General features: G+C 44.0%; 1 protein-coding gene, 1 long non-coding RNA gene and 1 pseudogene across 2 annotated transcripts in view; 1 reads left to right on the top strand and 2 right to left on the bottom strand.

Moving 5' to 3' along the window:
• The window catches only part of PRELID2 (PRELI domain containing 2), a 61,566-nt gene extending 58,923 nt beyond the window's left edge, over positions 1-2,643 (bottom strand). The window contains exon 1 of the mRNA XM_006086403.3: positions 2,420-2,643. Coding sequence (XP_006086465.1) covers positions 2,420-2,494 — 75 coding nt within the window. The 5' untranslated portion in view covers positions 2,495-2,643. The remainder of the gene's footprint in view (positions 1-2,419) is intronic.
• Positions 2,644-2,837: 194 nt separating this feature from the next.
• On the top strand, positions 2,838-13,933 carry LOC106696744. Its single transcript, XR_001347691.2, has 2 exons — positions 2,838-3,291; positions 13,679-13,933. It is a non-coding gene; the product is annotated as an uncharacterized LOC106696744 (long non-coding RNA).
• A 4,289-nt stretch (positions 13,934-18,222) lies between these two features.
• On the bottom strand, positions 18,223-19,165 carry LOC102426989 (annotated as a pseudogene).
• Between the last annotated feature and the right edge of the window lie 2,933 nt (positions 19,166-22,098).

Raw genomic sequence — 22,098 nt, 5'->3', positions numbered from 1 at the left:
GCCACGCAATGAGCACTACATTGGATCCACACAAATGAAGTTATGTATAGGCACACCCTACTGTAGCCTATATACAAACACAGGTTATGGGCAAATGCTACGCCATTTTATATATGAGACTTGAGCATCCTCAGATTTTGGTATCTGAGGGGGGACGGGGGTCTTGAAACCAATCACAAGGGATACTGAGGGACGACTATAATCATCTGTGTTCTTACTGCGTATAAGCAGCACAGGCTGGTGATCTGGGTTGTGGGTTTTGGATTCAGAAATGTTGAAATCCTGGCTCTCCCACCTGCTAGCTCTGGGCACTTGGAAGAGGTGCTTAAACTTCTCCAAACCACAACTTTTCCAGACTGTGAAATGGAAGTCAATCGTAATTACTTCCTGAAGCTGCTGGGAGAAGTAAACATGGTAATGCAAGAAAGCCCGTCCTCCCCTCTCCCTTCTTGCCTAGGAAATTCCTATTCGCGCTTCACCCACTATTTCACAAATGCCACTCTTTCTAGGAAGCCTTTCCTAATGGCCACCAGGATTCCACAGGCCTCCCTGCTATATTCAGTCACAGCACCATGAACTTGCCCTGTATAAATACGCACCACGAATTGAAACTGTGTTCATTCTGTTAATCATTTGTTAACGTCACTCTCACCCAGGAGAAACCATCAGCTCCACAGAGCCTAGCACACAGAGGAAAGTATTTCTAAACACGTGTTCAATGAAAATAAAGAGAAAAAAAACAACACATTTAGCCCAGAATCTTGACAAGCGCCAAGTGCTTTAGATGAGAGCTCAGCACTGTGCTATGTGCTTCTTCAAGAGTACGCACGGCCGAAGCATATCATCTAATGAGGGTGAAAGTACGTGCAGAAGTAACTACCCAATACTGTAGACAATGGTCACAGTGCCCCTCCAGTTCTGACAAGGCAGAGATCACCTCCTGACGAGGACAAGCCAGAAAGGCTTTCCAAGGAGCCCTGGCATTAGAGAATCCACCCTCCCAAGTGCCAATCCTAACAACAAAAAAGGGTGTTTGCTACTTCTCTTTTGGACCCAGAAGCCTGGCCTAAGGCAAAGACTACATCAGGTCACTAATTCCGGCTTCATTCATCATTCCTCAGATTTTTTTTATTGAGCCATGAACACGCTGGCATCTCCCCCCACCTCCCCAAACAGGCCTCCATGGTGACAACATGTTCACCAGCATCCTACTCACTCCTTTGTGACCTGGGCCCCCAACTTCATAATCTCCTCTAATGAAAGTCAGGTGTTATCACTAAAAAAATTACCACCTTCCTCTCCCAGCATCTCCCTTAGGTGTGCTCCCACGCAGCACATGGAGCGCACTGCCTGGCGGCTGCTGCTTAATGCACCTTGGTGAGATCTTGCTTAAGAATGTGAAAGCTGGAGGGACACCTGGAAGATCTCTGGTACAACGCTCCGCTGAGACGCAGATATGAGGCCTGCAGAGAAGATGACCTTTGACCAAGGTCATCAAGTGAACTAACCAAAGGTAAAGCCAGACTAGAGTCCAGGGCCTCACCCCCAGGCCTGGGTGCTTTTGATTTTTCAAAGAAATTTCCCATCATCCTATTGCCAGGAACCTCGGTCCTCCTCGGAGGAGCCCTTGGCATAAAGAGGGCCACTGAGTACTGAGGCCAGGGTGCTCGGTTATAGGAGTACAAACAGCAGCATTTTAGAGGCACCGGTCACTGGGATAAGCACTTTACAGGAATTATCTCACCTGATTCCTCACAACCAACCGTGGGAGCCGATACAATTGTTTCCCCCATTTCACAGATTATGAAACCACTATTGTTGTCCCCATTTCACAGATTACGAAACTAAGGCACAGGGAGCATAAGCCATCTGCCCCAAGTCCCACAGCTGTTGGGATAAAAGAGAAGGTGGGCAGGCGATGGAAAGAATGCGGAGAAAACTTAAGAGGATGGCTTCAGTGACCCCCCACTCGCTTTTAAGGGGTCCTTGATGTTCTAGAAAGACGACAAGTCCTACCCAACATCCACGGGGCCCCGGAACCTGGGTTTCCCGTAACCCTCCCCACGAGCCTCTCCCTCCGTTGCAGCAGAGAGGGAACGTGAGGCCGCGCACGGAGCCTTCCCGCCGCCGGAGGGGGGAGCCTTCGAGGAAACCTCCACCCTCGCCCAGCACAGCCCGGAGGCAGCACCGCAGCGGCAGGGGGATGGTGGGTGCGGACTCTGGCGTGGGGAGCGGAGGGGGGACGAGAGGGGACCCGGGGGATAAAGAGGACAAGAGGGGAGAAGAGCGGCCAGGGGAGATGGGGACGCGGGGACGGGAGGGGGAGGGACAGCTGCAGAAGCGGGCGCCAGGGCGCAGACAGCTGGCGGCGGAGAAGGCGCGGGAGAACCGGAGCCCCAGACCGGAGCCGGGCGGGTACCTTTCGGAGGAAGCTGGCGACCACCTGCTCGAAGGGGTACTTGTACACCTGGTGCACCTCCACCGTGACCCCCATCCCCGCGCGCCCCCGCGGCCGCCACGCCTCCGCGAGCGCAGGGCCACCCGAGCTCCACGGGACTGCAGGCCGCCACACGAGGGCGACCCAAGGGGCGTGGGGTTTTTCCTCCTCTTTCAAACTTTGAAACTTTATTGTCCGCTCGGAGAAACAGACAAGCGGTCACGTCCCCGCCCTCTTCCGCCAACGTCCTCTGTCGGCGGCGGAGCTGGGGGAGGCGCACCCGGCCCTCTGGGGCCCCGCCGTCTCCGCCTGGAGGCGCCGGGAGCGGCCGGGACCCCCCTCCCCCGCGGGGTCTGCGGACCGCAGTTTCCAGGCCCGGAGCTGCCCGCCAGGCCTTGGAGCCTCGGACTTTGGGACTCGTGCCTTTGTGTCATCACTTGGTCTGGAGCCACAGGGTAAGCCGTAAACCGCTGATGGCGACCCTGAAAGAGGAATAAACACCGTAAACAGCCATCCTCCGCGCCTAGGAGCTGTCATATCACCCTCCTTGTTAGTACGGTGAGACAGGGCCCGGGCAGCTGCCTCCCAGGCTTGACTTTGGGTCTCAAGTATAGAAGCTGGCTCCAAAAATTCCTTTGCTTCTTAAAGATTAAACACCACAGAGAAAACAACAAGGAGTTAGAAAAAGAATTGTGCGTGTTCTTCACTCGGACTGTGCACATTGGATGAGAAGGAGCAAGTGATCCATTCATTCAATAAGTTCTTCACCATGCTACTTACTGAAGACCTACTATGCACCAAGCCCTGTGGTAGCACTGGATTCAGCGGTAAATAAAGCACAGTCAGTAGGAGTGGTAAGCCCGGTGACTTAACCAATTAACCAAATGGGAAAATAAACAGGATAATGGATTAAAGTTGCAGGAGTGGTAGGTAGTAAATGATGTTAGCTAGAATGAATCAGGAAGGTCTGTGAGGCGATGGCTTTTACATGTATAATTGTATCATCTCACTTGCCCCTGACACATGGTCACACTGGTCGCAAAAGCCTAGCCTTCAATAAAGCCAGCTGTCCAGTCAGTCACTGCTTCATCCAAGCTGCTGAACAAGGGAGATATACATCCACTGCTATCAGGCCTCTGTTTTGTTTTGTTAATCCTCACCAGAGTATGTTGTTTGCATTGCTTTTCAGAGAGAGTGCAAAGGAGGGAAGGAGGGGGAGAGAGGAGAGAGAGAGAGAGATAGAGAGATATGAGAGACACATCAACTAGTTGCCTCCTGCACGCCTCCCCCCCGCCGCCCCCACCACGACCACAACCACCACCAGGGGCGACCAGGGGTGGGGAGGGAACCACAACCCAGGTATGCAACCTTGACAGAAATCAAACTAGAGACCCTGGGGTGTGCAGGCTGATACTCTAACCACTTAGCCACTCCAGCCAGGACTATCGGGCCTCTTTTGAATTCATAACTACTAATGCTGTAATGTACCCCTCGAATCACACAAGGACGCCTCAAGAAGTCGAATTAAAGAGTCACATTTATTGCAAATCCAGGACGATGAGGGGGCATTTCGCTCTCCCAGATCTCATAGTGTCCGCCCCAGCCCCAACACCAGATTTATATAGGCAAAGATCACAAAGGTATTGATTACATCCCAAGGTTTGGAATGAGGAACCTGGTTTGCGAAAAAGCAGTTTACAGAAGCAGAAGCAGCATGTTATCTGAATTATAGTTTTGGGTCCCCGGATCACTGAATTGACAGAAACACATTATCTAGAGCCCTCAAGTCTGGAATGAGGAACACGTTAACTGGAGCCCTCTGACCTTGGGATAATTGTGCTGTCCTTCCCAGGTAAAGGAAAATGTGCTTTCTAAGACCAGTATGACCACAACCAATGGGATTTCACATTACAATCAATAGGGTATTTAATCGAATGAGGTGATTTATTTAATTCAGAAAATTAAAATAACTTTTCTATTATTTTAGCAAGAAAATAAGTATAGAAACCAAACAGCAGGGTTAGAGTTAAACTACAGTTTCTACCTGAGATGACTGCTCCCATACTTTACTACCCTCAAGGGGCCTTTAATGATGCCAGATGAAAACACTACATTTCTCTAATCCAGTGGTTCTCAACCTTCCTAATGCCACGACCCTTTAATACAGTTCCTCATGCTGTGGTGACCCCCAACCATAAAATTATTTTCATTGCTACTTCATAACTTTAATTTTGCTACTGTTATGAATCGTAGTGTAAATATCTGATATGCAGGATGTATTTTCATTGTTCGAGACCCACAGGTTGAGAACCGGATTAGATTATAGTCTAATCCATTTAGTGTGCCACACTCCTCCCACTCTAACCTCCGCCACTTCCCTCCCAGCCTTATTCTGGGGTGCTTTTCCTGTCTTCCTTTTTCACTTAGTAAATAGGAAACCTCTCTTTTCCGCATCTACCCACCCACCTGTCCAAATGCCCCGCCTTCTCTCCTGTTCTTCTGGATGAACTATGGGCACTGACCTGAGGGCCAGTCTCTCCACTTGTCCACTGAATCCAGCGATGCGTTGTCAAATGGTTAACAAACAGCTCTCAAGCCCTGATTTCTCACGCTTATGACTTCTGTGGTGTAAATGCTCCCACTGTGGCCAATGTCAGGCTACCACGGTGATGTCACTAAGTGTGGCATTGGGAGAACAAGCACAGGAGTGCACCATTGTGGGGCATTTCCACCAGGCACGGACGACAGACAGAACCACAGGAACACCGATGACGGTAAATGTAGTGACATAATTAGGAAGGGATGGGTTTTGAAGACCTATTACCTTTTAAAATATAGTTTAGCTAATTATAAATTTATAAAATTTAGTAATAGCTGTACTTAACCAGCAGACAGGGTTCAGAACACAGTACTCCAAAATATGGCATCTTGCATACTGAATATTTTAAGCTGATGGAGTTTGAGAAAACAGCAGCAACAGAAAGTTCTCACTGACCTCCCCTTCTCCCCTGAAGCAGGTCATGGATCCGGGGTGTGGGAAGTGCCCTCCCTATACCCGGAGGATAGGAGCATACTTGTCTCCAGGATGGAGGGTTCGTGGGAAGAATTTGAACAAACAGGACTTGCCAAGTTTCCCGTTTACTACATTTACCTCATACTCTTTGTTCTAATCTATCCTATTGCTACTCGAGGTCCACTTTTCATCAAACCTGGCATAAAAACACCATTTTTACACATCTTCCTTTCTTTATGAAGGCTCCCTGTCATATAAAACTTACGGGAAGTAAATGAACATGCTTTTCTCCTGTTTATATGTCTTCGTCAGTTTAATTTTCAGACCCAGCCAGGAACCCTAAGAGGGACCAGAGAATTTTTTTTCTCCCCTGCATAGCAACACGGCATCACTGAAAGTTCCTTGTCCTCTTTCTTTTAAAAAAAAATATATTTTATTGATTTTTACAGAGAGGAAGGGAGAGGGACAGACAGAAACATCGATGAGAGAGTAACATTGATCAGCTGCCTCCTGCACGCCCCCTACTGGGGATGTGCCTGCAACCAAGGTACATGCCCTTGACCAGAATCACACCTGGGACCCTTCAGTCCACAGGCAGACGCTCTATCCACTGAGCCAAACCAGTTAGGGCCCTTGTCCTCTTTCTTATTCAAGGACATCTTTCCAGTAATATCTCCCCCTCTCTCTTGCATCATCAGTTTTGCCTCTACTAGATCATTCCAAACAGCACACAAGTAAGTATACCATGATTTCTTCCATCTTAAAAACATCCACTCTTAACCGCCTATCTTCCTCCAGCTCTATTCCAGTTCTCTGCTCCATTTTAGCACCTCAGAAAGCTTGCCTCTAACCTCTCGAACTCGTGAAGTTTGGGCCCCTGCCACTCCACTGAAACTACTGTTGCCAATGTCACCAATTGCTAAATTGCTAAATCCAATACAGTCATACACCACTAGAAGACAGGGACATGTTCTCAGAAATGCATCCTTAAGCAATTTTGTTGTGCAAACATTGTAGAGTTCACGTACACCACCCTAGATGGGATAACCTACTACATACCTGGACTATATGGCATAGCCTCTTGCTCTCTGGCTACAATCAGTACAAAACAACACGAGATTAAAATCAAGCACAAGAAAAATGATGCAATCAAGAGACGTGGTAAACATGAGATGCACAAGGCTACTGCCGGAATTACACAGCATACTGTTGTACAGCAAACTTATTTTATATAGCTAGAAAGAGTACACTCTAAAATAAGGATTAAAAGTATAGTCAATACACAAACCAGTAATAGTTGATTATTATCATTGTCAAATATTATGTGCTGTACATAATTGTATGTTATGCTTTTATAGGACTGGCAGCATAATAGATTTGTTTACACCAGCATCACCACAAACACGTGAGTAATGTGTTGTGCTAAGACGTTATGATGGCAAAGAATCACTAGGCAATAGGAATTTTTCAGCTCCATTATAATCTATGGGACCATCACTGTAAATGCGATCCATTGTTGACAGAAATATTGTTAATGGGCGCATGGCTGTAATTAATTCTTAAACCCCACCCTTCTAAACCTATGGGCAGTATTTCTTTGAAATACTGGATGAGGAGGGGGTGGAGCTTTAGGGGCTAAAACCATTACATGTTTAATGTCTGTATAAAGCATTTCTACTATATCACCAACCCCTCCTTATGGTGGGGGCAGGGGGAGTCTCCTGAGGAGACTGCGTGGGCTCATACAGGAAAGAAAATTCACTCGCATGAGTTTAAGGGGTCCTGTACCTGACTGCTACTCTCAGTGTTGGACACTGAGTGTGAAACAGAAGCCCCCTGCCAGGCTGGGCCCTGGGCCCCTGCTCCACTGTCACCACTGCTTTCTTCCAGAATGGGAAGCTGCTAGCCAACTCCTAATTAACTGGCCACAAAATGCCAAGGTTGTGTCCGGCAAGATTAAAGGACCTAGCACCTGTTGGCTGTACTTGAGCTGGCTGGCTGAGCGACTTTTGTAAGAACAAATGCCACTTACTCATTCCAAGGACATCAGGGCACTCTGAAGGTGGAAATGTATTGCATTTAAAAGGTTGTCCCTGTTTTATAAGGACACCAATCATACTGAATTAAGACCCACCCAGTTCTAGTCTCTGAATCCCACAAGTTGCCCTACTTCCTGCATCTCCTTGAATTTTCTGAGCTCCTCCAGGTCCTTCCATTAATTCCCCTTTTGTGCTTAACTTGAGTTGAGTTTTTTATCACTTTCTACTGAGACTCCTAGCTAATATGATGTGGAAGAAAAATTTAGCTGTTATGAGTTCTTGTGCCAGAGGAAAAAGAAAAAAGAAAAAGAACCATTTACTGCCAGGTCTTTTTCCATTTCCAATCAACCCAGCTCCTGAGACCTTTGAAATTTGAGTTGCCTTTCACATTTATATTTTTGACTCTCTGTTTTTTCTCTTTTTACCTTGATTGCTTAGAAAGAATTTTATTCATTTTGTTTGCTTGGTAAAATTGCATCATCTAAGGCCAATTCAGCTCACAATATTAATATAAAAGGGGAAATTTTCTTTGTAATAGCAGTAGCAATTAATACATGCATTTTAAAATAATCTATTTATACTTCCTATCTGGGAAGACCAATGTTAAAAGACTGATCTCACACCAGACTGAAGACCAGAAATGAGTGAGGGGCAATTGTGGCCATAATACAAAGACTAATAATAATGAAACCAAAGGCACACAGAGAGAATTTCAAATGACATGTAACTTAGAAAGGTAAGGGGTATCATATTCAGCCTCAATGTGAATAAGTTTGCCAACTCTTTTCCCGTACCACATTATTTTTCTAGGGGAAGAAAGTGGGAGCAGAAAGATAATGGAAGGTTGGAATGCGTCCAGGGGAAGCAAGGAGAAGAGAAGGGACAGGGGAGGAGGCACTATGAAGGCACGAGGGCAAAGGAAGGGGAAGTTGAAGTACAAATAACAAACAACAGAACTTATTAACTTTGCCTAGAACTAGTTATTACATTATTTTTTTCAAAGGACACTCTGATTGATGAGATTGGACAGAAATGAGAACCTTTCAGTCAATGGCATACCACCCAAGAATAATGATAGCCATCAAATATTAAGTCCATTCCCAACTCCAAAGGGATTGCTCTCCAAAGGGCTTTATATATTCAATCTTAGCAACAATCTGAAGAAGTAGCATTTCTTTTAGATTGAGTTCTCCAGAAACAGACTTTGAGACAAGAAGTTATGTACAGAACTGGAGATGATTTAGGGACATATACCCATAAGGAAATGAAGAATGAAGGACTGGGCAAAGAGATCATCTGTCTGTCACAAAATTTGGTCCCAGTTGAGCCCAGCCAATCCTAGGAAGCTCTAGTGCTGGGTAACTCCCATTAAGGTGAGGGGTTTGGGTGAGGCAATTCCCTTGTAGTGGAGGTCACTCCCAGTAACTTTTGCTACAGGGAGCACAGGCCCTGAAGAGGGAATCTGGGTGGAGCACTACCACATCCATTGCCATGATTATCTACAGTTTACAGGCGAAAAACTAAAGCTTCCAAAGACAATAGAATCCAGTCTCTCCAGATTTTTATCTGCAAAGGTATACACTAACAGGTACAAAGTCACTGGAAGAAAACTGAAATGATTTGAAGGCAGAACACATAAGAGTGTCCAGACTAAAGGCACCTATGTTTCTACAGAAATAATAAGCCCATCAAAAGAGGTATTGATGACTTATGAATGCAGGAGAAAATAAAATTCAAGAGGTAAACACAGATACTGGAGAAATTATCCCATAAGTAATGTAGGACTTTGAATAAGTCTTTCCTCCTTGGGAAAAAAATATTGTTTTCCCAAAATGGTCACATCAAGATTAACCTCAATGGTTGGAAAACTGCAGCTCGGCAAACTGCGGCTCACGAGCCACAACGGCTCTTTGGCCCCTTGAGTGTGGCTCTTCCACAAAATACCGACTTCTGCGCATGGGCCATGAAGTTTCAATCGCACTGTACATGCGCGCCCGCGCGACGTATTTTGTGGAAGAGCCACACTCAAGGGGCCAAAGAGCCGCAGTTTGCCGACCACGGACCTAGGTCATCAAGCAACTGCCTGATTTCTATCTTTGCTCAGGAAGCAGGATGATCTTACCAATAAGAGCATTTCTAAGTGGTGTGGTAGTGACATGGCAAGGTATAAAGAGGTTCCTAGTTTTGCTTTTAGCTTCCCAATTGCTCAAGTGATAATATTATGCAGTGGTTGTGTGTACTTGGTTACCCCAAATCTATCCCTAAGACATCGACCCTCCCTTAGAGATGAGCTAAAACAGATGCTGAGCATGCAGGTCAAAGGGTTAATTCAAGGGATGTAACAAATATACCTATGTCACATGCATCCTAATATTATCCTTACATGAGACCAGGCATAACAGACTTGATTTTTGTTATAGTTATTACTAGAGGCCCGGTGCACAAAAATTTGTGCACTCGGGGGGATGGGGAGGGGGGCCCCCCAGCCCGGCCTGTGCCCTCTCGCAGTCTGGGACCCCTCGGGAGATAACAACCTGCTGGCTTAGGCCTGCTCCCGGGTGGCAAAGGGCAGGCCCAATCCCTAAGTGCAGCCCCTGGTCAGGCTCAGAGCAGGGCCGATTGGGGAGTTGGGGCGCCGCCCCCTGTCATGCACAGAGCAGGGAGGATCGGGAGGTTGCGATGTCACCCTCAGTCACGCTCAGGGTAGGGCCGATTGGGGGGTTGGGGCACCGCCCCCTGTCACTCACAGAGTAGGGCGGATCAGGGGGTTGGGGCGCTGCACCCTGTCACACTCAGGGCAGGGCCAATGGGGAGGTTATGGCTCTACCCTGTCACACACAGAGCAAGGCCCGTGGAGGGGGGTTGGGGCGCCACCCTCTATCACCCACAGAGCAGGGCCGATCAGGGGGTTGGGGCCCCGCCACTGTCACACTCAGGGTAGGGCCGATGGAGAGGTTATGGCTCTACCCTGTCACACACAGAGCAGGGCCCATGGGGGGGGGGGTTGGGGCGCCGCACCCTGTCACACACAGAGCAGGGCTGATCAGGGGGTTGGTGCGCCGCACCCTGTCAAACACAGAGCCGCAGGGCAATCAGGGGATTGGGGAGCTCCCCCCTATCAGGCACAGAGCAGGGCTGATCAGGGGGTTGGTGCGCCTTCCCCTGTCACGAACAGAGCAGGGCAGATAGGGAGGTTGTGGCCCCGCCCCCTGTCACACACAGAGCCACAGGGCGATCAGGGGGTTTGGCCGCTGCCCCCTGTCACGCTGATCCCGGTGCCGGGAGCCTCGCTGCTCCACTGATCCCGGTGCCGGGAGGCATATTACCCTTTTACTATATAGAATAGAGGCCTGGTGCATGGGTAGGGGCTGGCTGGTTTGCCCTGAAGGGTGTCCTGGATCAGGGTGGGGGTCCCCACTGGGGTGCCTGGCCAGTCTGGGTGAGGGGCTGAGGGCTGTTTTCCGGAAGCGGGTGACTGAAGCTCCCAACCGCTCCTTGTTTTCTTTTCTTTTTTTTTTTTTTTTTTATTCTGGGCCAGCTTTAGCTCTGAGGCCTCGGCTGCTGAAAACATCGATACAATGTTGCGGTCTGGCTGGCTTTCAGTCCGGCTGGTTTCTGGGGTTTTGTTTAGCTTCTTATTTGCAACATAGTATATAGTTGCTTAGACTTGCAGCTGAGAGGCCAGCAAGTTAGGCAGGGAACGTTGGAGTCCGCAGTCACTGAAGCAAGCAAGCCTCCCTGCTCGCTTCAGTGCATGGCTGCTGGCTGCCATCTTGGCTGACAGTTAATTTGCATAAGGATATGCTGATTAGCCAATGGGAAGGGTAGCGGTCGTACGCCAATTACCATGTTTCTCTTTTATTAGTGTAGATTACCATTGTGATACATATGGTGACTAGGCCAGTCTAGTTTCTGCATGAAAAAAAAAAAACAGTCCAGTGATGCTCTCAGACTCTCCCTGGGATAACCGATTAAACAATTAAGGGATGGGGAGATCATCCTTAGTCCTACCAAAATGCTAATTAGTCCATCAACAGCTGCTTCCCTAACCTCAGAGTTAGAATAAAGAGGAAGCTTAAATTCCAATTTCTGTGGGCGCAAATCTTAAGACTGACTCATCTACCACAACATATGATACAACCAGCCAAAAGATGCCCCAAGACCTGGGAATGAATGGACAAATATCACAGCTTATAATTACTCAGTGATGGGTACCAAGAGAGAAGACCATTAAACAAGGAAAAACTGGTTGTGCTAGTTCCTGGGACAAGCATTTCTAGGACTCTGGAAGCTTAAGTAAGGTGAATAAATAATACTTTGTTCGGTCTATTTACTATCCATTCTTTCCATTAGTATGTACTAAGCATCTTCTCTGTACCAGGCACAGAATGTATTAGAACAGAAAGAAAAGGAAGATGTGGTTCCCCCTTCAAAGGGTAGACTGGGAATTGTTGGCTGTTTACCCCACTCCCAGCTTCAGAGGTGGGCCTGATTGGTCTAGGAGTGATCTTCATTGCCAGTGATTGGCAATAGAATGGGCATCTGACCCTAGTCTGCACATGAAGAGAGGTTAACTGGGACCTTCTGTTAATTAGCTCCTCCTCCCCTGGATCTGAACAAGGAAGCGTCTCTATATCCAGCTAGCGGACTTCCTGTGGGTAGGCAGCCTTGGTTTGACACCATCCCTGTGATGACAGGAGCCAACAGATGGGAAAATCTGGGCCTTCGGTGAACACTGTGGGGACCCTGACCAACCACCCCCAAATACTACACTATTTTCATTGCCCCATACATGAGCTAACAAACCCACTTTGTAGTTCAAGTCAGTTTGAGTTGGATTCTGTTCCTTTCAAGCTAGAGAATCCTGACTGGAAAAGAGCTAACAGTCTAAATTTAGCTCCCCTGAAAGGCAGTCTCTAAAATCAAGCCACAGGATAAAATACTCTGCTGGAACGAGATTGCAAATTTCTTAAAGATGAGACTGGGTTTAATATTTCTTTGTATCTCTGGCACCCCACAGACACTAAATGCTGAATCTCTCATACATTCAGATAAGATAATATATAAAGAAGTTCTCTGGTGGAGAATATTGCTGTTCAGATAAAATAATAAAGGAAATAAGGCACTAATACAAGCTCTTCATAATAATACGTAACATTTCTTGGGCACTTAATATGTGCCAGGCGCTGTTCCTTGTGTGAGTATGTTGAATAATTTGCATGTGTTGACTTGTTTAAGCCTCACCACAATCGCCAGTTCCTGTTATTAATCCGAGGTTTACAGGGGCAGAAGCCGAGGCACCCTGTGTTTGCTCAGATAGGTATAAGGAAGTTTTCCTGTTTAAGATGAAAATTCTCAGTAGTTAAATAACTAATGACGAATGAAACTAAAACCAAGTCTCCATGCTCCAACCAGTGTATGTGTGTAGAAGGGTGTTAATGTAGAAAGTTAAGAGGAACATTGTTTACGGGAAATTTTAACTGCAATCCTTTTATGAACATATTTCTCTACAGGAAGGATGTACAAAATTATACCACAACTATAAGCTTCTAGGAAGTGTAAGACATTCATTTACAAGATGTACATTGGAGCTGCCAAGTATTAAACAAGATAAAGAGATCCCCACCCACCAGATATGCTGAGACTGTAGGACATGGATATGGACGGCAAGCTTTCAAAACTGCCAGAGAGTGTCCAGACAGCAGAGAAGTTCTGTACCTGGGTCTGGAGGTGGAGGGCAAGAACAGGCACTCTCAATGCTCCCACACTCCTTGAGGTAACAGCCCCATAATAGGGAAATTCCGTGGAGCATTTTAGAGAAATCTGCCTTCTTTTCCCTGTGCACTTCCAGGGAGGGTGACTGAATAAGTGTTCCTAGATACCTGGGAAATGATCAAATATGCACATTGGGGTCTACACATATGCTTGTGTGCGCATGTGTAGCACACATGCGTGTATGTGTGAGGTATGTAGGTTAAAAAAAAAACAGAAACAAGAAAATAAATGAAGGTGCCAGGTAAACATAAAAATCCATGCCCTAGATCCTAAGATTACAAAAGATATTCATCATTTGATTTGGTTCTAGGTGCTATAATTGCAGCTATGCTCTGTGTTTGGGTTACTTACAGAGAAATTCTTGAATCTCAGAAAATGATGCTTTCTTTTTTGTTTTCCTTTTCATCTTTCTAGCACCTGCATCAACGGAGTCACTTCTGGATTCCACACTGAAGTTCACATAAGAAAAACATTCTGAAAATACTTCTTCATCTTTATCTCTGCACAATAGCTCAGTTTTGAGTCCCTTTTTATGTGTGACAGTCTATAGTGGAGCTCTTCTGTGGAATTTCACATTGATCCCAACATTACAACTTATCTGACACTTTACACTTTTATCTTCTTGAAGGAAGAATACACTGTCACCAAATAAACTTGTTAATAAAGTGACTGCTAGTTTATCTCCTGCATGGTATCTATGGGTTAAATCTTTCTATCTTATCCATAGGCAGGAAAATTCATTCTACATTTCATAAACCAAAGAAGAGTGAGAACAAAACAGACATTCTAAAATAACACCTAACAATTCTTTTTTAAATATATTCTTATTTATTTCAGACAGGAAGTGAGAGGGAAAAATAGAGAAAAACATCAATGATAAGAGAGAACTATTGATTGATTGGCTGCCTCCTGCACACCCCCCACTAGGGATCAAACCCGCAATCCAGGCATGTGCCCCGATTGGAATTGAACTGTGACCTGGTTCATTGACCAACGCTCAACCACTGAACTACGACAGCCAGGCTGCATCTGACAATTCTTAAAGACAGGTTCTCTATTGCATTTTAGATTATATTCCTATATACTATAAAAAATATGTAGACAATTATCCAAAATGTTATCTATCCTCTGATTCACATCCCTCCCCCCAAAATATAGGAAGAGGACAACTTGAAGATTATAAACACTGTTTGGGTGAGAAAACACCACTTGAATTTTAAAGTACATTTCCTTAATGCTAATTTTGACCATAAAAAAAAAAAGATAAGGGAGAATTATATCAGTCAAGATAGACTAGGTTATGGTGCTGTAATAAACAATCTCAAGCCTCAAATGGCTTAAAATAGTATATTCATTTTCTATTGCTGCTCTAGCAAATTACTACAAACTTAGTGGCTTAAAATAACACAGTTTTATTATCTTAGAGTTCAGGAGGTCAGAGGTGTGCAATGAGTTTCACTGGGCTGAACTCCTTCTGGAGGCTCAAGGGGAAAATCTACTTCCTTCCCTTTTCCAGTTTCTAGAAGCCACCTGAATCCCTTGGCCTCATCCTATAGCTTCGAAGCCAGCAATCACACCATTCCAACCTTTGCTCCATTAACATTTCAAGGACCCTTGCGAATACAAAAGGCCAACCCAGATAATCCAAGATAATATGTAACCCAGTCTCAAGGTCCTTAACTTGACCGTATCTGCAAAATCTCTTTAGCTACGTAGAGTAACAGGTTCTAGGAATTAGGACATGGACATCTTTGGGAAGACATTATTCTGTCTACCAAAAACAGCTCCTATTTGTTTCCTGCTCATGCCACATGCAGGGCTCATGGTAATCAGTCAGCCAACCAAGCTTCAGAGCAGCAACTCTCGCAACACCAGCTACAACAGGGGGGAAAAGAGAACTCCCAAAAGCAATCAAATGCTTGGTCCTCAAGTCATACAAATCGTTTTGTTTACAATTCTTTGCTCGAAACCAATCACATTGTCTCACATGATTTCAAAGTGTCACCCCACCATGTGAAAGGAGGCAGAACCTGAAATACTCAATGAACGGGATTCCTATCACAGACCTCCTCTCATACCCAAATCCTCTGATCACCCACATTACCCATGCAAATTGTATTTTTTCTGCATCAAGAGAAACTGTGCTTGTCATTAGTGCTCTTCACCATTCAAATTACCATTTAGATGCCTGTCATGATCAGACTAATGCAGAGCCACACATAGAAAGGAAATTTAAAAGATGTTCTAGGTATCTTCTACATGATAATGAGGAAACCCTAAGAGAGGTGGACAGTAGTAGTGCATAACCCAGTAAGACTAAGGTGTTTGAACAAAAATGCCCTCATTGCATGCTTATTATAAACGGTCTTGTAATCATGGTATTCAATATCAAAACAATTTTAGTAGATTGATATTATCATTCTGAGGTGCTGGAAAAGTCTTATTTCTGGCTCTGAATGTTTGTTTCTTGGGTTTTCACTTTATAGTTATTCAGCCACATGTATTTTATTCATTTTTCTATATGTAATAGTTTACAATAAATGAAGAAAAGTTATTAAGCTCAAAGATAGTACATTCTATGCATAGCTATATTATTTCAATTTAGGGAACTCAAATTATAATCTTTCCAAAGTCAAGCTATCTTTCAGAAAAGCTATCTTCTGCACAGTCCGTTGCATAAAGAAGTTAGTAGCGTTCTGATGCATTTGTACTGCTGACGACCAAGTCCAATCAGAAATGATGGACTTTCATTTATCTTCAGTGGATGTAGCCAGAAGCAAAATATTTGAATGCTGTGCTTTGAGTAGCCAATGACATGGCAGCAGTTACTACTGCCCCCACTCAGCTCTTGATTCTCTTCAGGAGAAGAGATGTCTTATCATCACTCTTCCCAAATCAGGTGATTATATCTAAAAGAGGTACATTTATGAGATCTCCTCTGCCATTTAGCAAAGCTGCAGGTGTGAATTCCCTCATGGGCACTGTGTCTCAGCTGGACACATGACAAAAATACTTGATAAAGAATGACTCGAAGTGTAAGAGCAAATTGTAGGAGAGCGGATTGATTTTTTATTTCATAAGTTCAGGCTACTGACTCCACTTTCAGTGTTGTAAACTGAGACTCAGAAAGGGTTGCTAGGTGGCCTAAGGTCTCATGTCCAGTGAAGAGAGAAGATGAGTCTGGATTCCTGTCGCCCAACACCCTGACGGATGTTTTTCCTTTCATGCTACCTGTACTCCCTGCACCCAAATTTGGAGGCTCTCGTGCTCATTACTGTCTTTATTTTTCCCCTGTTGTTTTAAACCATATGCGTTAGAGTTTATCCCACTTATATCACCATTTGAATTACACAGAGTTAGTTCTTTCAGGGGTCAGAGTCCTCAATGGAGGTGAAAAAAAAAAACATTTTCAGAAGGAAATGGATATAAAATGTTAAGTGTTAGTATAAACTACTAGCTAAGAAAATCCAGCTTAATTTCTTAGTACTGGATTAGCACTTTTAAACTGTTCCTGACAGTTAAATAGCCCAAAGATTAAAAAGCAAGCAGCCTTATTACAACTCCTGATTAGCTCATTTGAAAAATTTATGAAAATGCAACGGGACCTTTTTAATGGCATTTGTTACCCATTGTCTTTCCTGTATTTGACTGCTAACTTCATAGAAAATGAAAATGATAAATTTAATGATTGAAGTATTTCAAAACAGCAACCAGTACAGTCTACATTTTACCTCTCTCCCCAGCAGCAGAGTATCTGTTATGCACAGTTGGACAAACCACTGGGTCCCCAAATACAGAGAATAGTGCTCTTATCTCCCTGTGAATCATGCATTGAGAATTTTAACAGCAACATTATACACAGTGTGCATTCAGAAGTTATGTCTGGATATAATCAATTAAATATTGAGTAGAAATGTTGTTGGGGTCCAACCCCAGCAGGTCCAGGGGTCCCCAAAGGTGTGGACGGAGTCGGCGAAGAAGGAATGACATGGAGACAGCGTTCAGTTGACCAGCAGCCTAGCCAGGATTTCTAGCCAGGATCTCCAGCCAAGTTCTGTCTTTTATTGTCTTGTTACATCTGTATTTATACCAGTTGATTTTAATCCTGTCAATTTCTATTCCAAAGGTTAGGGCATTTCTTATCTCCATTCCAGGAGGTAAGGATTATGTAGCATAAGGGTGATTGTTCGTAGTTAAAGTGATTAACTACCCACCTGGCATTTAGTTAAGGGGTTTTATTCCCTCCCTAACTTCAGGGAAAAATTCCTACCTGGGGAAACAACCTTTCTCGGAGAGGTGACCTAGGTTAAAACACATAGCACCAAGAAGGTGAGCAAACATATTAAGAACAGTATGCCATATACACCAGGTCCCTTGAAACATATGCTGTGCAGATGTTTCTTCCCTGCAGTGACTGTGTCAAGCAGCAAGGATGGACTGGCTTCCGGCAAATTCCCCCTTTTTTATTTTTTAAATGATAGCGCATGTAAATCAACGGCCACCTCTCAGATTGGGTTGTTTAAGACTCGGAAGAAGACTGACAAGCAATGATAGTGAGCATAGCTAGAAACATAGTGGATGGAGTGCACAAAGGAGCCTTGTTCCTGTAGAAGGTTGCTGGCCTCTTCAGTCAAGGGATTTCAGCTGTCCCCAAGTCGGTGGTTTGGTTAAAATAAATTTAAGAGTTTAACCTTTTTTTAAAAAAATATATTTTATTGATTTTTTACAGAGAGGAAGGGAGAGAGATAGAGAGTTAGAAACATCGATGAGAGAGAAACATCGACCAGCTGCCTCCTGCACATCTTCTACTGGGGATGTGCCCGCAACCCAGGTACATGCCCTTGACCAGAATCAAACCTGGGACCTTTCAGTCCGCAGGCCGACGCTCTATCCACTGAGCCAAACCGGTTTCGGCAAGAGTTTAACCTTTAAATATAAATCAGGCAAACTCAGTCCTTTCCTGGTAATAAAACTGGCCACAGGTGGAGAAAAAAGACCAGGCAAAATTACATCTCTGTTTTCTTTTTCAAGACCCTTTAGTAATCAGAGAAACTAATAATTAACAATTTCCCTACTAACTGAACGTTAATTTGTCAAAAACAATTTAAATATATTTAACAGCTGTATCAAGTTAAGTGAAATCATGCACTTGTCAAAACAGTTCACAGAAAACTGTTTTGCATCATAGATATTGAAGAACAGTCAACTAGCTGGGCTTTGTGAGAACAAAGAACATGAACTACTGTCCTGAACAGTCAGTGTATGTAGTGGCCATGTTTCCTCTGCGCTGAGTGACAGTCCTGCAATGCTTGCTAGATCCATGGAATCTATTCTCAGGGTACCGGCCAGTGGGGTCAAAGCCACTGAAAGAGAATATCTTCTCCATGTCTTCAAACACGTCATCAAATAGTCCCCCTCCGAAAAAAAACTCCTGGAAGCGATGCCTCTGTCTACTAGAGCCATCCTGGCGTGTCTGGAAGTGATTTTCAAAGTGCTTCTTAGACCGAGTGTCATCGAAATTGAAGTTAAATGACTGCTCGAATGGACGTCCACTACCTCTTTGTCCTTTGCCATTAGTGAAAGCACTGTGTCCAAGAGAGTCATACTCTTTTCGCCTATTAGCATCTGACAGTGTTTCATAGGCTTCGGCAATCTCCCTGAATTTTGCTTCTGCATCAGGGCTCTTATTTTTGTCAGGATGGTACTTCATGGCCAATTTGTGAAAGGCCTTCTTGATTTGGCGCTCCGATGCCGATTTTGGCAAACCTAAGATATCATAGTTGCTTTTGAAGGCCAGAATTAATTCCGTTATCATTAAAATGCAGATGGCAAAAGTGAAAACCAACTGGGGAGTAGCCATTTCCAATATCCTCGCCCTCCTGCCTTCACCGCCGCTGCGTTCCCTCTCCGCCGGCTCCTGTGTGCCAGACGTTGGGGTCCAACCCCAGCAGGTTCAGGGGTCCCCAAAGGTGTGGACGGAGTCGACGAAGAATGGAATGACACAGAGACAGCGTTCAGTTGATCAGCAGCCTAGCCAGGATCTCTAGCCTGGATCTCCAGCCAAGTTCTGTCTTTTATTGTCTTGTTACATCTGTATTTATATCAGTTGATTTTAATCCTGTCAATTTCTATTCCAAAGGTTAGGGCGTTTCTTAACTCCATTCCAGGGAGTAAAGATTATGTAGCTTAAGGGTGATTGTTCGTAGTTAAAGTGATTAACTACCCGCCTGGCATTTAGTTAAGGGGTTTTATTCCCTCCCTAACTTCAGGGAAAAATTCCTACCTGGGGAAACAACCTTTCTCGGAGAGGTGACCTAGGTTAAAACACATAGCACCGAGAAGGTGAGCAAACATATACGCCAGGTCCCTTGAAACATATGCTGTGCAGATGTTTCTTCCCTGCAGCGACTGTGTCAAGCAGCAAGGATGGACCGGCTTCCGGCAAAATATGAGTACTGAACATGGAAATGTCAGATGCATTTAAATGGACTCTAGAAATTCACATAGAAAAAATATTTTCTTCAGGATTCATCTCATTCTTGAAATAGGGCCCTCATGTATAAAACTAAAGTTTACTTTTTACTATATTTTCTCCATCCTCACTACTTTTCCCACTCCATAAAACCATTTTCTGTATAAAACCTTGTTAATTATCTATAAAGACCTTACACTTGGATGTAAGCTCCCTTGTGGTGTATTGAAGAAGCCACCCATGATGGTCTTTCTGTGTAATTCTTCAGAATTTTAGAATGTACCTGGAGCTCATTTTATTGAATAAGAGCTACACACCTACACAAGACAATTGAACTAAAATCTATGTTTCATGTTAAAATGAAATGGGCTTTACACCATGGCCAGTGTTCTCTGTAGTTAGAGCATTGCCCTGTGCATAGAAGGGTCATGAGTTTGATTCACAGTCAAAGGCAGGTACTTGGGTTGCAGGTGCGATTGCCTGCCCTAGTTGGGCTGGCAACCAATTGTTGTGTCTCTCTCCCCTCCTTCTGCCCTCCCCTGCACTCTCCCTAAAAATCAGTGGAAAATATATCCTCAGTTGAGGATTAACAAAAGAAAAGAAAAGAAAGAAATAGGTTTTAAATGCAGCATGCTTCACAATAGACAAGATATGGAAATGGTGTGTCAATGAATGAGTAAATAAAAAGGATATGATACATATATATATATTACACACATTATTTGATACACATACACACACACAATGATACAATGGAATACTTTTTCAGCTCTGAGAACAAAAAAATACTATCATTTGCAACAATATGGATGGAACTTGAGGTGATTATGCTAAGTGAGATAAGCCAGACAGAGAAAGACAAATGCTGTATGATCTCTTATAATAGAATCTAAAAAGAATGGAACTCAAAGAAACAGGGTGGAATGGTGGTTACCAGGGGCTGGGGAGTGGGAGATCTAATACACAACACAGTAATTACAGAAAATACAACTGTATTATCATCACACTTGCTAAGAGAATAGATCTTAAATGTTCCCACCACTAGAAGAAATTAATATCTGACATGACAGAGGGGTTAACTAATGCTACAGCAGCAATCATACTGCAATATAAATGTATCAAATCATGTGTTGTACCCTTAGATTTCACAACGTTAGATGTTAATTATAGCCAAATAAAAATTGATCTATAAATAAACTCCTCTCTTGGTAGCAAATGGGTACCACTCTTATAAACACCATTAATGGGTTTACAAACGTTTCTCAAAATGCATTACGTAAGTGCTATCTAAAAAATAGTAAGATAAAGAATAGAAAGAACAACCATCTAATTCACTTCTAGATTAATAATTGTGAAACACTTTTAATAGGCAGAGCTATTTAGAAGCAGTTGCGCTTCAGTTAAAAAAGCAAACTATAGCATTTACACTTTTAAATGCCAATAGAAACTATTCTGAAGAAAGGCTAACTGTTGGTAACATCTTATTGCTTAGAATAAATGTGTTTTATTCTCAGAGTAGTGAGGATGTTTTGTTTTGTTTTTTTAAGATAAATTATGGTTGCCCTGACTGGTTTGGCTCAGTGGATAGAGCATCGGCCTGCGGACTCAAGGGTCCCAGGTTCGATTCCGGTCAAGGGCATGTACCTTGGTTGTGGGCACATCCCCAGTGGGGGGGTGTGCAGGAGGCGGCTGATCGGTGTTTCTCTCTCATCGATGTTTCTAACTCTCTATCCCTTTCCCTTCCTCTCTGTAAAAAATCAATAAAATATATTTTTAAAAAAAAAAAGATAAATTATGGTTTAGTTGCTTGCTCTGTGGCAAATACTTATTAAAACAAATTTTAGGAAGACATTTCATATGACCTGAAACACTTAATGTCAACGTTATTCTTACACAAATTAACATCGCAGGCTTTAAATCCACAGAAAAGAGAATTTATAATGGAAAATGCAATAGCACTGTCACTCTGGCAGAAGTGACAAATCTGTTATAATTGAAGTCATAGTGCTTCATTAATTCAAATGCAAAAATAGCAGATGAGTAGGCAACATGAAAGGAAATGAACTGCATGTAAGTAAAGCCATTATCAAATCTTCCTATTTTGCCGAAACCGGTTTGGCTCGGTGGATAGAGCGTCGGCCTGTGGACTGAAAGGTCCCGGGTTCGATTCCGTTCAAGGGCATGTACCTGGGTTGCGGGCACATCCCCAGTAGGAGATGTGCAGGAGGCAGCTGATCGATGTTTCTCTCTCATTGATGTTTCTTTTTTTTTTTTAAATATATTTTATTGATTTTTTAGAGAGGAAGGGAGAGGGATAGAAAGTTAGAAACATCGACGAGAGAGAAACATCGATCAGCTGCCT

Source organism: Myotis lucifugus, unplaced genomic scaffold, assembly GCF_000147115.1.
Source record: "Myotis lucifugus unplaced genomic scaffold, Myoluc2.0 scaffold_28, whole genome shotgun sequence".
In the NCBI taxonomy this organism is placed as follows: domain Eukaryota; kingdom Metazoa; phylum Chordata; class Mammalia; order Chiroptera; family Vespertilionidae; genus Myotis; species Myotis lucifugus.
This window is presented reverse-complemented; position numbering and strand designations above follow the sequence as displayed.